This window comes from Canis lupus, chromosome 10 (assembly GCF_048164855.1).
Source record: "Canis lupus baileyi chromosome 10, mCanLup2.hap1, whole genome shotgun sequence".
NCBI classification, from domain to species: domain Eukaryota; kingdom Metazoa; phylum Chordata; class Mammalia; order Carnivora; family Canidae; genus Canis; species Canis lupus.
The window spans coordinates 54,350,584-54,366,108 of NC_132847.1; the positions used below are offsets into that span (position 1 = coordinate 54,350,584).

At 36.6% G+C, this 15,525-nt stretch overlaps 1 protein-coding gene across 4 annotated transcripts in view; it reads left to right on the forward strand.

Annotated features, from left to right (window-relative positions):
• RECK (reversion inducing cysteine rich protein with kazal motifs) overlaps positions 1–15,525 on the forward strand; it is an 88,419-nt gene that overhangs the window by 33,666 nt on the left and 39,228 nt on the right. For all 4 annotated transcript variants that reach the window (XM_072841927.1, XM_072841925.1, XM_072841926.1 and 1 more), the window contains 6 exons: positions 629–662; positions 2,787–2,984; positions 5,182–5,449; positions 7,642–7,821; positions 12,965–13,177; positions 14,741–14,877. In XM_072841927.1, coding sequence (XP_072698028.1) covers positions 629–662; positions 2,787–2,984; positions 5,182–5,449; positions 7,642–7,821; positions 12,965–13,177; positions 14,741–14,877 — 1,030 coding nt within the window. The remainder of the gene's footprint in view (positions 1–628; positions 663–2,786; positions 2,985–5,181; positions 5,450–7,641; positions 7,822–12,964; positions 13,178–14,740; positions 14,878–15,525) is intronic.

Consider the following 15,525-nt stretch of genomic DNA (forward strand, 5'->3'; position numbering starts at 1 on the left):
TATAGTGTTATATTAGTTTCGGGAATACAATATAGCAATTCAACAATCACATGAGAATTATCTCTGAAGCCTTGTTTAATATTTAGATTTCTGTGGTTCATTCCCAGATTCTGATTCTGTAGTGTAGGGTAAGGCCTAGGAAGCCCAGGTAATTCTGGGGCATGGCCATATTTGAAAACAATTAAAGATGATCCCTAAGGACCTTTCAACTCTAAAATGCAATGGTTACATGAAATCTCTATTTCCCTAAATGCCTTCTATTATATTATCTTCTGGGAGCTCTCTTATATACTGCAAGATATAATTGAGATGAATACATTGTAAGGCTACTGCACATACACACATAGGTACAGCTTTGGTTTGCTATAATGTGATCAGCTTATGGCTCAGGATGAGAATCTTGACTCCAAAAACAAAACAAAACAAAAAAAAAACTTGACTCCCAATAATTGTGTTAGAAGATGGTTTCCCTTTTTTCACCAGGGTGCCATCTCAGCTTCTTTGTCTTCCTCCTTGGATTTAAAGAAGAATTAAATAATTTGATATTCTGATTTTCATGTACATAGAGTGGAATAAAATTAGAAATTCTACGTGGTGGTTAATTTGTTTGTTTTTCTTTAATTTACAGAATGCTCTTTTCAGTTGCATTAGCAGAAATGAAAGTAAGTATATTGTCAATGGTTATGTGAGCAGTCCAAAGAGCAAAACACGGTTTACAGAGTACAATTTAGCTGTATTGCCAAGACCTGGCATTATGACATGGGCTGTTAGTAAACTACCTGAAGGCCCAGCAGGATTCTGATAGGCTCTTTTCTCTGCGGAGTTCAGGCTATTCATGAATTATGACAAGTGCTATGTCTTACCTGCAGATTTACAAAGCAGATAACTATTGTTAGATAGGAAGGTCATGCCCCACTTGAATAAATAAAATTACTTGCCAAAATTAAGCATTCCCAGGTGATAACAGCGTAGCACTTGCCAAGGACTGCCTGTCAATTCATTCAGCAGACATTTACTGACTACTAGCTCTGTGGAGACAGACACAGGATATGGGCTAGTGTCACTGATAAAAGTACTGTGGGAGTTCAGAGGAAAGAGGGATCACATGCTGCAGGGGCACTTAGAAGTGGCTTCATGGAGTTGGTAGCTGAGCTGGGCCTTGAAACATGGACAAGATATAAACAGTGGAGATTGGAGGAAGGACATCCCAGGTGAAGGGAGTAGTGAGAGCAGTTAACAGCTGAGCTGAGGAATAGAATTGTTTGGATTCACTTGGCAGTTCAGTGGATCAAAGAATAAGAAACAGTAGCTGGCTATACTTTATCTTCTATCCCTCTCTAATTAGGGCTTAGTTCACAATTTCCAAGATAGTCTCACAGTAATCTCTGTCCTCCCCCACTGGTGAGGAAGCCAGCCTAAAGGAGGAATCAGAAGATGAGCGTCCTTGGCTTTTTCTCACTTGTCTCATCTGTCCTTAGTATTCCCCACCCCCATGCCTCAGTTTATCCTAAAGTTAATGGTGATAAATGTAGCCATTAATTATTCTTTATGTTGAAATTGAACAGTTCAGCAATGAGCACAATAAGTAGTAATTATAAGTTAAAAACAGGTGGCACAGTAAGTGTAAAACAGTTTCCTGGTGCAGGAAATAGGCCTATCCTGTATCAGTTCAGCCCTAGTTTAATTTGTGTATAATTTTATCATTGTCATTATTTCTGGAAGTTGCCTGAATTCCCTGCTCATTCCCTGCTCTGTGGAATTCACCAAAAACCTGATTCTGGTTCCTCCATAACCTCTAACAATTATCAGAGATTTTCTACCCGTTTCCTGCCATACCTCACCAGAAACTTGATTCTGGTTCCTCCATAAACTCTAATAATTATCAGAGATTTTTCTTAATGATTTCCTGCCCTTCCTGCCCTTTTGATTCCCTTCAACCTCCCCCTAACCTCTCCTATGTGGGTCTCTTCGTCTTCTCCAGTATAAATCCCACATCTGCACCCCCAGTCACTCATCTGGCTCCCCCAAAATACCCAAAATGGTCCCCCTTGATTTCTAAAAATACACAAATCAAAAAATGTACTTCAAAGATAAGTTTTACTTTTCAGTATTAAAACCGGTCATATCAGTTGTGAGGTAAGGACCGTTTCAACTTAGGCATGTTCTTAGAGGTGTTCAAATTGAATAGAACTTTCAAGATTTTTTTCAAGATATACAGTTATATAACTATCAAATTTTTGAAATGAGCCTAGGATCTCTTAGTTTTTACTGGTCCTATTTTATAAATGTGAGGCATTCGGGGTCTGGTTTTATTTTGGTTTTGTCTTGCTTTGTTTATAAATCTCCACAAATCTAACATGGAAAGAAACTGTTTCAGTGGTTCTCAGCATGAGCAGTATTGGCATTTTGGGAAACTGTTTTGGTTGTGTGAGACTAACCTGTACATTACAGAACAGTTAACAACCCTGACCCCATGCACTAAATGCCAGCAATAGTCCCCAATCATCATGAAAACCAGAAACATTTGCACATGCCTCCAGAATCTTTCAGAAGGATGGTACAGCTCTTGATGAGAACCACTGCACTATATAGACTGTAAGTTGACAAATAATGACTTTCTTATACCAGTGAACACCTGAATGTCCTCATGACTATGCCTATCTTCTGTGCCATGGTTTTATTTCTCAAATTCAAAAAGGTACATTTTGTTCTATTAATATTATGATGTTTTATTGTTAGCAAATGGCTGTTTCCATTTCAACATCATCTCCTTTTTTCCCCCATAGTGGGCTCAGTTTGTTGCAGTTATGCAGGCCATCACACAAACTGCCGAGAATACTGTCAAGCCATCTTTCGAACAGACTCTTCTCCTGGTCCATCTCAGATCAAAGCAGTGGAAAATTATTGTGCCTCTATTAGTCCCCAATTAATACACTGTGTGAACAATTATACCCAATCTTATCCAATGAGGAATCCAACAGATAGTAAGTAAAATGGACATATTCCTCTCATTTCAATCTTTGGTAAAACAATTTGTTAAAGGGAAGTAAATTCTTGGGGCACTTGGATGTGTCAGTAAGTTAAGTGTCCGGCTCTTGATCTCAGCTCAGGTCTTCATCTTGGGGTCGTGAGTTCAAGCACTGCACTGGGCTCCATGCTGTGGCGCCTGTTTAAAAAAAAAAAGGAAGTAAATCCTTGTAGATATCTTTAGTCTCAGTCATTTGGGAAACACCAGACTTCCTTTGGTATTTAGATTTGGCAGATTGGGTATTATTACAGCTGATAGCTGCCAAGAAAGGTAGAGCTGTCAAGGGTATGAGGAAGCAGGCACTCTGTTTTGGGGATGGGAGAATTCATTGGTATGGATATTTTGAAAGGAACTTGGGTTATGACCATGAGAATTTCAAATGATCATACCTTTTAATCTGGCAATTTCATTTCTCAGAATTTGTCCTTCAAGAAAACTTATAAATTTACAAAAATATGTATACGCCTGTAAAGAATGTTTGCTACAACACTGATGGCAATAGAAAAAAATTAGAAATACTCATCAATAGGGTATTGACTAAAATTAATGAAGTAAATTATATATCTGTATAATAACAATACTATATAACCAACATAAAGAAAAAAGTATGTTTATCTAGAAAGAAGTCCAAGATATAGTAAACCAAAAAGTCAAGTTGCAGAACTGTAGAGTATGATACATTTTTAGTTATATACCTATTCCACATTATATGTTTTTATAATGTTTGAATTTTTATAATGAATAATTATTACTTTTATAATAAAAGCATCATAAAAATGAGAAGAGATCCTGATACTTTTGAAAATCAGGGCCTCCTAATGAACCTGCACCTTGTATGGTCTTCAGAGTCTCAGCTTCATACATCCTCTACTCCATTTTCTTGATTTAGAGGTGAACACACTTTAAACAATTGACTAATTAAACCAAACTGACAAAACACATACAAGATTTATAAGCCGATGCCATTGTTTTGATTCACAGTGAGATACTGTGAGACTTGTTTTTGTAAACCCAGAAGCAATGATATGTGCCCTCTTGTCCAGCATCTAAAGGAGAACTCTGATGCTTATAGCATTCTGTGGTGTGGCTGTATGATGAAAATCAGACGATGACATCTGCCACAAACAACCTTCATTCATTTTATTTTTTTTAAAGATTTATTTAAAAAAAAAAAGATTTATTTATTTGAGAGAGTATGTGCATGAGGGCAGGTGCAGCAGAGGAAAAGGAAGAGAAAGAACCTTAAGCAGATTTCCCCACTGAGCACGGGGCCTATGTGGGCTCCATCTCAGACCCTGAGATCATGACCTGAACCAAAACCGAGAGTCAGATACTTAACTGACAGCACCACCCAGGTGCCTCAACCTTCATTCTTTTTCTTTTTTTTCCTTCATTCACCTTAAAGGCAGGAGCAGAAGCAACTTGACATCTTGTCAGAGTTTGCTATTATATTATTTAAATTACAACTTAAATTAACTTGCACAGGTATACAAAAGCTTTATACCCTAGAATGTGATGAAATATGGTTTTTGTGGTCTTTGCTATTGAAATTAGTCATCTCTTTCATTCTGTCAGGAACACAGTCCCTTTTATTATTATTTTTTTAAGATTTTATTTATTTTTTCATGAGAGACACACAGAGAGAGGCAGAGACACAGGCAGAGGGAGAAGCAGGCTCCATGCAGGGAGCCTAACGTGGGACTCAATCCCGAGTCTCCAGGATCACACTCTGGGCTGAAAGTGGCGCCAAACCGCTGAGCCACCCAGGCTGCCCGATATAATCCCTTTTAGGGAGTTATTTCTAACACGAAATAATTCCAGTTTGATCTGTAATACCTTTTCCAGGAACATAAGATACTTCGCATGTAAAGACTTCTTAGGTGTAGGATTTTTCATTTCTGTGGGATTGGTGCTAAAGATCCCATGTTTGGAGACAGTGGTAAATTCTGGTAATAGATACCTAGTCCATCTTAGTCCTTCAGTTATTTGTTACACTACAAAGTAATGGAGCGAGAATTCGTAGGCCCTGTGTACTGCAGATACTGACATATGACTGAGTAGTAGTGTTACCAGTACACCATCATGTTCTTCTGTTCTGAGCAGTGCATGACATAAAATCAGCTAATTAAGTCATATATATTCTGAAAATGTAGGTTTATATTGCTGTGACAGAGCTGAAGACCATGCTTGCCAAAATGCCTGCAAGAGAATTCTGATGTCTAAGAAAACAGAAATGGAAATTGTTGATGGCCTCATCGAGGGTTGTAAGACTCAGCCTTTACCTCAGGATCCTCTTTGGCAGTGTTTTCTTGAAAGCTCACAGTCTGTTCATCCTGGAGTCACCCTACACCCTCCTCCCTCTACAGGCCTTGATGGGGCTAAATTGCATTGTTGTTCTAAAGCAAACACTTCAACATGTAGGTCAGTATCTCATTTTCCTTTATTAAAACCAGTAGAAAATAACATTTTAATTAGTGATTTTAAGTCTAGCAAATGTGTGCCATATTTTTGCATTGTGTAGACTTAAGCGTTTAGAAGATATAAAATCTTTCATCCAGCAAATACTTAATGAGCGTCATGTGTATATAAAACATTGTTTTTAAACATTGCTAAAAGAAATCAGTTTTGGGGTATAGAAGATTAACACTGGCAGGGCAATAAATATTTAAAGATGATGCAACGTGGATTCTACCCCCAAGGTCATCATTTAAATAAGCTTACAATTTAGAAGATGTTTGGATGTGACATCTAAGGGATATTCTGTTTGTTAAATTATGAAACTTTGAACAGTAACTAACCTTTGCATATATTGGTGAATGATCTAGATTGGCACTTATACTCAAAGTTAGACTGCAGTTATATTGGCATTCATTTGGATGATTCATGTAGGGATAAAATAATACAAATAGAAGATGGAAGAAACAATCTAGAGACAAGAATAAATGGAGATAACTAAGGTCGTGGTAGAACACAGGTAACAGAAGTTTGCCTTATTAAGGATATTTTAGGTGAAAATGGACCACATATTACCAGAATATCCTGAAATGAGTATCACTAGGAATGAAACAGTTTTTCCTGTGGTTTCTAAACTGAATGGACCTTTAGCAAAAATTGTGCCTAGAATAGCTCATCAAACTTTAACAAAGATATTTAAAAAAAAACAACTAGATAATATCCAAAGAAAATTAACAGAAGAGCTTAAGAGCTTAAGAGAAGTTAAATTAGTCCTGTGATTAAGGACATTGGATTGCTGATAGGAGTCAATAAATGTATTTATTTATGGGGGAATGCTGAGTAATTCTTTGAATGTCCTTAAAAGTGTCTATGCTCTAAAGTCACTGGAGACTAGAATTGCTATGTCATCCTAGAAGAATCTCACTAAGAAACATGTGTCCCACCTTACCTTGATAATAAGGTTTTATGGTTTGCTTCCATCTTATTTCCTCTTATATGAAACCTTATAAAATGATTGTTATCATCTTATGGTTGATATCAGTTTGTCTAATTCCAGCTTATATATAGAAAACTAACTTTGCAATGTTATTAAAAGTCTGTCCAAAGTTATAGAGAATGTTAAGAACTAGAGAAAGGACTGGTTTCCAGTTCAAAGTACCTAATTTAACTCAATCACAGCTTCCTCATCTCTATAATGCTCAATGCTCCATTGAGCGCAGAGACCTTGTCTCTCTTATTTCCCATTGCATATCCAGTGCCTTGAACAGGGTCTAACACAAAATAGGCACTCAGTAAACATCAGTAGAGTAATGAATACACTTAAAAAAGTAAAGACATCTTCCTCATAGGGTTAATTATGAAAGTCAAATAAAATGTGGCAAGAGTGGAGAATTTTTCTTGTGATTTTACATGTTTTGGTAGTATCATATTTTATATTACATGTATTATGTTTCTTACATTTTTATTACATTTATCAATTTTTAAAATTAAACTAATGTGTAGCACTTTGGAAATAGTACTGATATTATTTTAGTTATTTACAAGTTGTTTTGTAATCATCAAGTACTGCAAATAAGATAGTTATATATTAGCTACAATAGTATATAAAAGCTATGGAATTCATAAGCCTTTACATGTAGATATCTTGGCCTATCTTAAGGAATATAAGTGGCTTCGGGATAATTTTTCAGGGAGAAACTGGTGAACCCTGAGTCTGTAAAGCTTCTTAAATCTGAGGACCATGTCACAGTTTTATGTCCTGTGATTGAAACATAAATAAAAGGGAATCTATCTTTGTGGAGGCAAAACGTATGCCTTACCTTACTTTACGTAAAGGCAAAAGAGAGATCAGAAATTAGAAGATATAATTGTGCCAAGAATAAGGATATACAAATACCGTAATTAAATATTACAGTTAGCACTGAGCTATGTAGCAACCATAGCAAAAAGGAAAGAGAAGGATGACAAAAGATGGCCAACATTTTCATGGAAAGGTTCAGTTTATGGGTCTAAATTATGGGAGATAATTTTTAGTCTTTAGACTTTTGTACTTTTTTCTTATTTATATTCTAAAATAATAGTTTATAGAATTGGAGTTTTATGGAAATCAAATATTCATTTGGCTCATCTGTGTTTCTGCATTTGTGCCTTTGTTTCAGAGAACTGTGCACTAAACTTTATAGCATGAGCTGGGGCAACACACAGAGCTGGCAAGAGTTTGATCGTTTTTGTGAATATAATCCAGTGGAAGTGTCCATGTTGACCTGTTTAGCAGACGTTCGGGAACCTTGCCAGTTGGGCTGTAGAAATCTTACTTACTGTACTAATTTTAACAACAGGTAAGAGCAAACTGTTGTACACGGAATGGAAGTGTTTTATCATTATCTTGTTTTTAAGTAAGTGAAAAGACCACTTTACTCTGATTTTTACTCTGGTGCTAAGTTAAAAGGAAGTAGTATTTTTTTATTATTTCATCTTTAAATGCTATAACCCATCCAGTAAATCACCTCTGGGAAAGGAAGCACTGTAACAAAATCCTTTCTAGACTAAAGATTTTAAAGCATCTATAATTCAAAGAATCTTTTCTGTCTTTGATCTACCATTCTCCCCCTCTTCCTTCTATTACACAACCAGTGGAAACAATCCACTGCAGAATAAATCACCGTGAACAATTTGGTCATCCAAATGCCCTCTTTTCAACAGTTTACGAAGTTTACTTCAACCTGTCTGAAGGTCCCACTCAGTGATTTCCCTACTTCATACAAAAAAATATTTTCTTACCTATTTGTATTTTATTGAAGTATCAAGTATGTTCAGAAAAACAAGGGCCCAAAACTGAATGGGTGAACAAACATCCAGAAGCATAGAGAACATGATATCAGAGAAGCCAGAGAGAGAGTTCCTAAATAAGAAGGGGCTGGTTTTGTGAGTTACAGCCTGGAGATCAAGAGGGTGAAGAGGAAAAGGATAATTCAGTTGGGCCAGAAGGAAGTTCAAATGAACATAAATCCTATTCTTTTAAAAGTATTCAGAATAGGGGCACCTGGGTGGCTTAGTTGGTTAAGCATCTGCCTTCGGCTCGGGTTATGATCCTGGTGTCCTGGGATGGAGTCCTGCATCAGGCTCCCTGCTACTCCCTTTCCCTCTACCGTTCCCCTGCTTGTGCTCTCTCTCTCTCTTTCAAATAAATAAGTAAAATCTTAAAATAAAAAATAAAAACATTCAGAATATTTTTAAAAAGGTATTCAGAATATTATTTCAAGTAAGAAAATTGAGATATCTTTACAGCTGATGATTGAGTGTTAGCCAATAAGGACCTGGCTTAGAGATTGAATAAATTTGAAATCTGAAATGTTTGAAGTTAAACTTGGGCGTGTAGTCTGGCTTCTGGGGATGGTGGAGTAGTTTGTATCAAACTAATACTTCTGCAAGTACCAATTATGAACTCTGTACAAAATATTTGGTAAGTATTGTTTTAAAGACATTAGAGGGTGACCAAAAGCAGGAGGGGCTGTATCTCATAATACAGAGAACCACACTGCATGAGAGCACATTTATCCAGTTTTTCCTTCATGGGCACTCTCAGCCCCCTTGCATGGTATAAAGAATTCAAGTAAAAAGCATTAGTCTTGGCCTGAGGAGTTAGAGATCAGAGTTTAGGACTGCCAGAGTAGCTAGATGCAGGAGTAGAAAACCCCAGAAAAGTGGGAACCATGAAAGGAGATGTCCTCAAATCTGCAAACTCCCCATAAATCCTTAAATTTAATAAAGTGACAGTATACAAGGTTAACATACAAAAGCCAATTGTATTTCTGTATGTTAGCAACAAACAATTGGAAAATGAAATTTATTTTAAAAATACAAATTTATACGATTGCATCAAAAAACATGAAATAGAGTAAATCTAACAAAAGAGGTATAAGAACTATATATTGAGAACCAGAAAACTTTATAGAAAGAAATTAAAGACAGTGAATAAACAAAGAGAGGTACCATGTTCATGAATTAGAAGACTCAATATTTTTAAGATGTTAATTTTTCTGAAACTGATCTCTAGATTCTTTTTTTTTTTTTTTTAGATTTTATTTATTTATTCATGACAGACACACAGAGAGAGAGAGAGAGAGAGGCAGAGGGAGAAGCAGGCTCCATGCAGGGAGCCTGACTTGGGACTTGATACCAGGTCTCCAGGATCACACCCCAGGCTGAAGGCGGCGCTAAACCGCTGGGCCACCAGGGCTGCCCTGATCTCTAGATTCTGATCCCAATCAGAATCCCAACAGGCTTTTTATTTTATTTTTTTTTAAGATTGATTTATTTATTCATGAGAGAGACAGAGACACAGGCAGAGGGAGAAGCAGGCTCCATGCAGGGAGCCCAATGTGGGACTCGATTCTGGGTCTCCAGGATCAGGCCCCGGACTGAAGGCAGTACCAAACCGCTGAGCCACTAGGGCTGCCCCACAACAGGCTTTTAAAAATAGAAATTGGCAGACTAATTCTGAAATTCAACTGAAAATATGAAGGACCTAGGATAGCTGAAAGAATTTGTTAAAAATAACAAATTTGGAGAACTTACAGTACCTGATTTTGACCCTAATTATAAAGCAACACAAAGTGAAGCAATATAAATTGGCATAAGCTTGGGCAAATAGATCAGTAGGACAAAACAGAGATGCAAGAACAGACCCACACACAGTAAATTGATTTTCAACAAAGGGAGCAAGTTAATTCAATGCAAAAACAAAACAAAACAAAACAAAACACATCTTTTCAACAACTGTTGCTGGAACAGTTGACTGTATGAAAAAAAAAAAAAAAACTTCAACCTCAATCTCAAACCATATACAAAAACTAATTTAAGGAGTACCTAAGCAGTGCAGTCAGTTAAGTGTCTAACTCTTGGTTTTAGCTCATGTTATGATCTCAGGGTCATGAGATTGAGCCCTGTGTCAGGCTTCGTGTTCAGCATGGAGTCTGCTTGAGATTCTCTCTCCTCCCTCCACCCCTCCTGCTCATTCCTTCTCTCTCTCTCTCTCTCTTTCAACAAATACATAAATAAAATTAACTGAAGATGGATACTAGAACAAAACAAAAGCTGAAAATGTAAAGCTTCTAGAAGAAAACATAGCAGAATATCTTGAAAACCTTGGTGTAAACAAAGATTTTGTAGACAAGAGACAAAATGTACTAATTATAAAAGGAAAAAATTAATGAGTTAGGGTTCAACAATAAATACTTGTTCACCAAAAGACACCATTTAAGATTTGAAAAGGCAGGCCACAGTTTGAGAAAATATTCAGTGTATCACATTTGCACACTTACAGTCACACAAATTTGACAAAGGACTTGAAACCAAAATATATAAGTAACTCTTACAATCCTATAATAAAAAGTAAACCCAATAAAAAAAAAGGACAAAAAAATCTCAAGGGTCTTTCACCAAAGAAGACATCAAAATAGACATTTAAGTATATGCAAAAGTTCTTTGTCATTATTTATGCAATATGTAATTAAAACTTCAGTGAGATGCCTCTTCACACCCATTAGAATAGCTAAAATTAAAAGACTGAGAAGCATGTGAAGCAAGTGGAGCCCTCATACTTCACCGATGAGGATATGAGATGGTTTAAGCACTTTGGAGAATTTTCTTGCAGTGTCTTAAAAAGTCAACTCCATGACCTAGCAATCCCATTCTGAAGCATTTATTCAAGAGACATGAAAACCTAAGTCCCCCCAAAAAAGAAAAAAAGACTTATACAGCAGCCTTATTCATAAGAATCCAGAATTTGGAGAAAAATAAGTCAATCATGGATCAAGAAGAGAATGAAAGAGCATATTGTGGTGTATCCAAACAATAGAATAGTACACAGCAAGGAAAAAGGAAAAATCCAAACTACTGATAAACCCCATACGTGGATGAGTCTTATGTTGAATGGAAGAAGCCAAACACAAAATATAATCTTTATAATTTCATATATATAAGTTCTAAGAATAGGCAAAGTAATCTATGAGATAAAGATCAGAAAGTCATTGCCTTTGGAAGGAGGAACTGGCTGTAGGGGATCATAAGGGAACTCTATGGGGTGATAGAAATATGCTATATTTTGTTTGGGGTTTTGATTACATGGGGTGAATACAATTTTCAAAACTTACTGAACTCTTAAGATCTATACATTATATTCTTTGTAAATTATATCCCAATAAAATATTTTAGCTAAATAAAATAAATTTTTAAATTTTAAAAATTTTGTTTATCAAAAGATACCATTAAGAAAATGAAAAGGTGAGGGGTTACCTGAGTGGTGGTTTCACCTTAGGTCATGATCTCAGGGTTGTTGGATCAAGGCCGATTTTGGGCTCTGTGCTCAGTGCAGAGTCTGCTTGAGATGCTCTCTGTCCCTCTCCCTCTGCCCCTCCTGCTCATGCTCTCTCTCTCTCTCTAAAATAAATACATCTTTAAAAAAATGAAAAGGCAAACCACAAACTGGAAGAAAATATTTGTTATACATATATCTGACACAGGACTTATATCCAGAATATATAAAGAACTCTTTTATAATCAATAGTAAAAAGACAACCTTTTCTAAAGAGGGTGAATAGCTAGAAAGACACTTCACAAAAGAAGATACCCAGATAGCCAATAAGTGCATGAAAAGGTGTTTGATGTGATTGGTCATCAGCAAAATGCAAATTAAAACCAGTAGAGTACCACTGCATGCCAGCAGAGTGGCTGCAACTAAAGAGACTGACAACAGTTCCAAGTGCCTGGAACTTTCATACATTGCTGCTAAAAGTGTAAAATGGTGTAACCACTTTGGAAAATAGTTTGGCAGTTTCTTAGAAAATTATGCCCCAACAATACCATTTGTGGCCATTAAGAGACACATGAAAACTGGACACAGACTCTGTCTATAAACAGGTGAATGAAAAAAAGAGTGTTTCTTAAAGTGTGGTGCATGGTCTCCCAAACACCATGAGATCAAAACTATTTTTTTATAATAATACTAAGATGTCATTTGTTCAAACTCTAAATTCGAGTATAGTTCACACACAATGTTACATTAGTTTCAAGTGTACAACTTGGTAATTTGACAAGTTTTATACACCATGCCATGTTCACCACAAGTATAGCTCCCATCTGTCCTGTTTGTATATTTCATTTTTATATTATATCTGTTTCTAAAAGTTGGATCATTTACTTTGTGATATGAAAAAATGGTACAATCTAAAGATGATAGCCCCACAAAGAGCATTTTGAAAGTTCAACTGCATCACAAAATCTTTGTTAAAAAGGAAAGATGTAGTCACAATCTTAATGTGTCTACGTTGAATCTCCATACATTCAAAGCTGATATTCTTTGATGCGTTGTATGTACTTAAGAAAATCAGATTTTCCTGCTACATCAGTATGTTAGGATTTTACCTATTCTCTCTAGAAAATAATTGCCTCTTGATTCTTTCTGGCCTTTTTTCTTTTCAGGCCAACAGAACTTTTCAGGAGTTGTAACGCTCAGTCAGATCAAGGAGCCATGAATGACATGAAGCTGTGGGAGAAAGGAAGCATAAAGATGCCATTTATCAACATACCTGTTCTTGACATTAAGAAGTGTCAGCCAGAAATGTGGAAAGCAATAGCTTGTTCACTGCAGATTAAACCTTGTCATAGTAAATCCCGGGGAAGTATTATTTGCAAGTAAGTTTCTTTCCTCGTAATGACTCTCCAGTCTTGGTTCAGACCATGATTTGAACTGTAGCCTATTTTTAGTTTTCTCTCCCACCACTTCCTTTGCCTATACTTCCCACATGTTAAATTCCTCCTCTGCTTAAAATACTCTTCCATCTTCACTTACCCACTGCCTATCTTTCTTAGCCTCTCTCAGATGCATGTCATTCCTATGGAATCTTCCCAGATCTCTCCAGCTAATAGTAATTTATCCTTCCTACAAATGTCTATAGGCCTTTATTTGAACTACTCTCATGGGATTTAGTTCCAGAAACATTTATTGAGTACCTTCAATGTGCAATTCTGTTTTTATATTTAATATGTGTACTTTTATTCTGTTAGAGTTTGTTCTCCTTGAGGAATTTATTCTTCCTTGTGACTCCTTTTTCTTGTCTCTTCTTTTCTCTTTTTCTCTTCAGGGATTAGCATAATCCTGATACACAGTAGGTGTTCCATACATGTTTGATGAGTAAAGGAATTAGTGAATATAGTCATTAGGGCCTGTTTCTAGGGAACATTTTGTGAATTGTTTGCTTAGGAGATCTAGGATAAAGATAAAAAAGCTGCTGTGCTGGGTAAAACCAGAAGCATTAACCATGTAGTAATTTATGCCACCTGATCTTCAAGCATCTATTTTTCTAAAAACCAAGTTACTATCCAGCCCCTAAGTTGTTGGTGTGTGTCTTGGTTTTATGGGGCACTTGATGACTGATGGCATATTATTTCAACCTTAAACAGTGTCCACATCTATTCTGTGGCATGACTTGGGGAAGACCTGAGTAAGGAGAAAGATGAAGAGTAACTTTAGTGACAAGCAAGAGGCAACCAGTGGGAAATCTATGGATTCTTAGCATGAAAACTTAAAGAATCAAATCCCTTTTGAAGACTGAGAAAATTTTAAAGTAGTGTACTTTCCAGTTGTTATGGGCCAAACACCTTAATGTTGATAATTTTTAAAATATTTAAAAAGAGAATGGGAGAGAAGGAGGAAGAACCAAGCAAGCATAAGGTCCTGAAAGAAAGGATTTTGCAAAGAGCAAATCAGACTAGTCTAGTTTAATTTTCTTTCTTTTTTTAAATTTTTAAAATTATTTATTTATTCATGAGGACACAGAGAGAGAGAGGCAGAGACACAGGCAGAGGGAGAAGCAGGCTCCATGCAGGGAGCCCGATGTGGGACTCCATCATCACACCCCAGGCTGCAGATGGTGCTAAACCACTGTGCCACCCGGGCTGCCCTAATTTTCTTTCAAAAACAGGGACAAGCCACATTGATCGTAGTAACAGTATGAGTATAAAATTTGAGCGAGGCCTTTGATCTCAGATAAGAGGAAAGGATGCTTTGATATTACAATACATTACTTACTACTATGCAACCTGAAGTCTTCTCTGACTTCTGATTTCTTTTGCCATTACTCTAACCTACCAATTGTAAATCATTGTTATGAAAACTCACCTTCTAGAAGGCTTCAGAAACAGAATTGATGTTGACAAGACAACATGAGATGATTTGTGTGTATTTTTCTTTTTAAGATCAGATTGTGTGGAGATTCTTAAGAAATGTGGGGACCAGAATAAATTCCCTGAAGACCACACAGCTGAAAGTATTTGTGAGCTTCTGTCACCTACAGATGACCTAGAGAATTGTATACCTTTGGATACATACCTCAGTAAGTACTTTGTTTTTTTAGATTTTGAATACTTCTCCCTTCCATCTCTGCCCTTCATGTTTGCTTTGGATGCACATCTATCTGCTGAAAATGTGTGGTTTAATGATACAATCTCAATTGCAGACTCTTATTTGTTTGGCCCTTTTGCCCTTGGAAAGAATTATCATCTTAAAATACATAAGCACAAGTGATGATCTTATTCTAAGGAACTGATGTACTATTGTCAATCAAGAATTCTGAGCAATGAATCTGGGGTAATCATCTTAGATAACAGCTCCATATCATTGTCATGATTTGACCAGGAAGTGGAATTTACCCCTAGGGAATCTTTAGCTTTTAGTCTTCAGAATATTAGTGGACCTGAGCCAAGCTTGGCTTAGACCAACCCACCAACGAGGGAGTAAGGAATGACGGTCTGGGTTAGTACTTGAAAATGCAACTTTTGTCTCTGCCAAAATAATTCTGCTAAGAGCTAGGCCAAGAGCTAGAAGAGTAAGTTGGGTATCCCATTGAGGGATCCTGAAGCTGAGTGTCTTAGCAGGAGATGACCCTGTGCCTTGGAAATCGGAGGGAACTCCTACACACCACTGTTGTTAGGGTAGCGAAAGTGTCTATTGCTGCCGCCAGGGGGCGTTAGTGCTCTGAGCT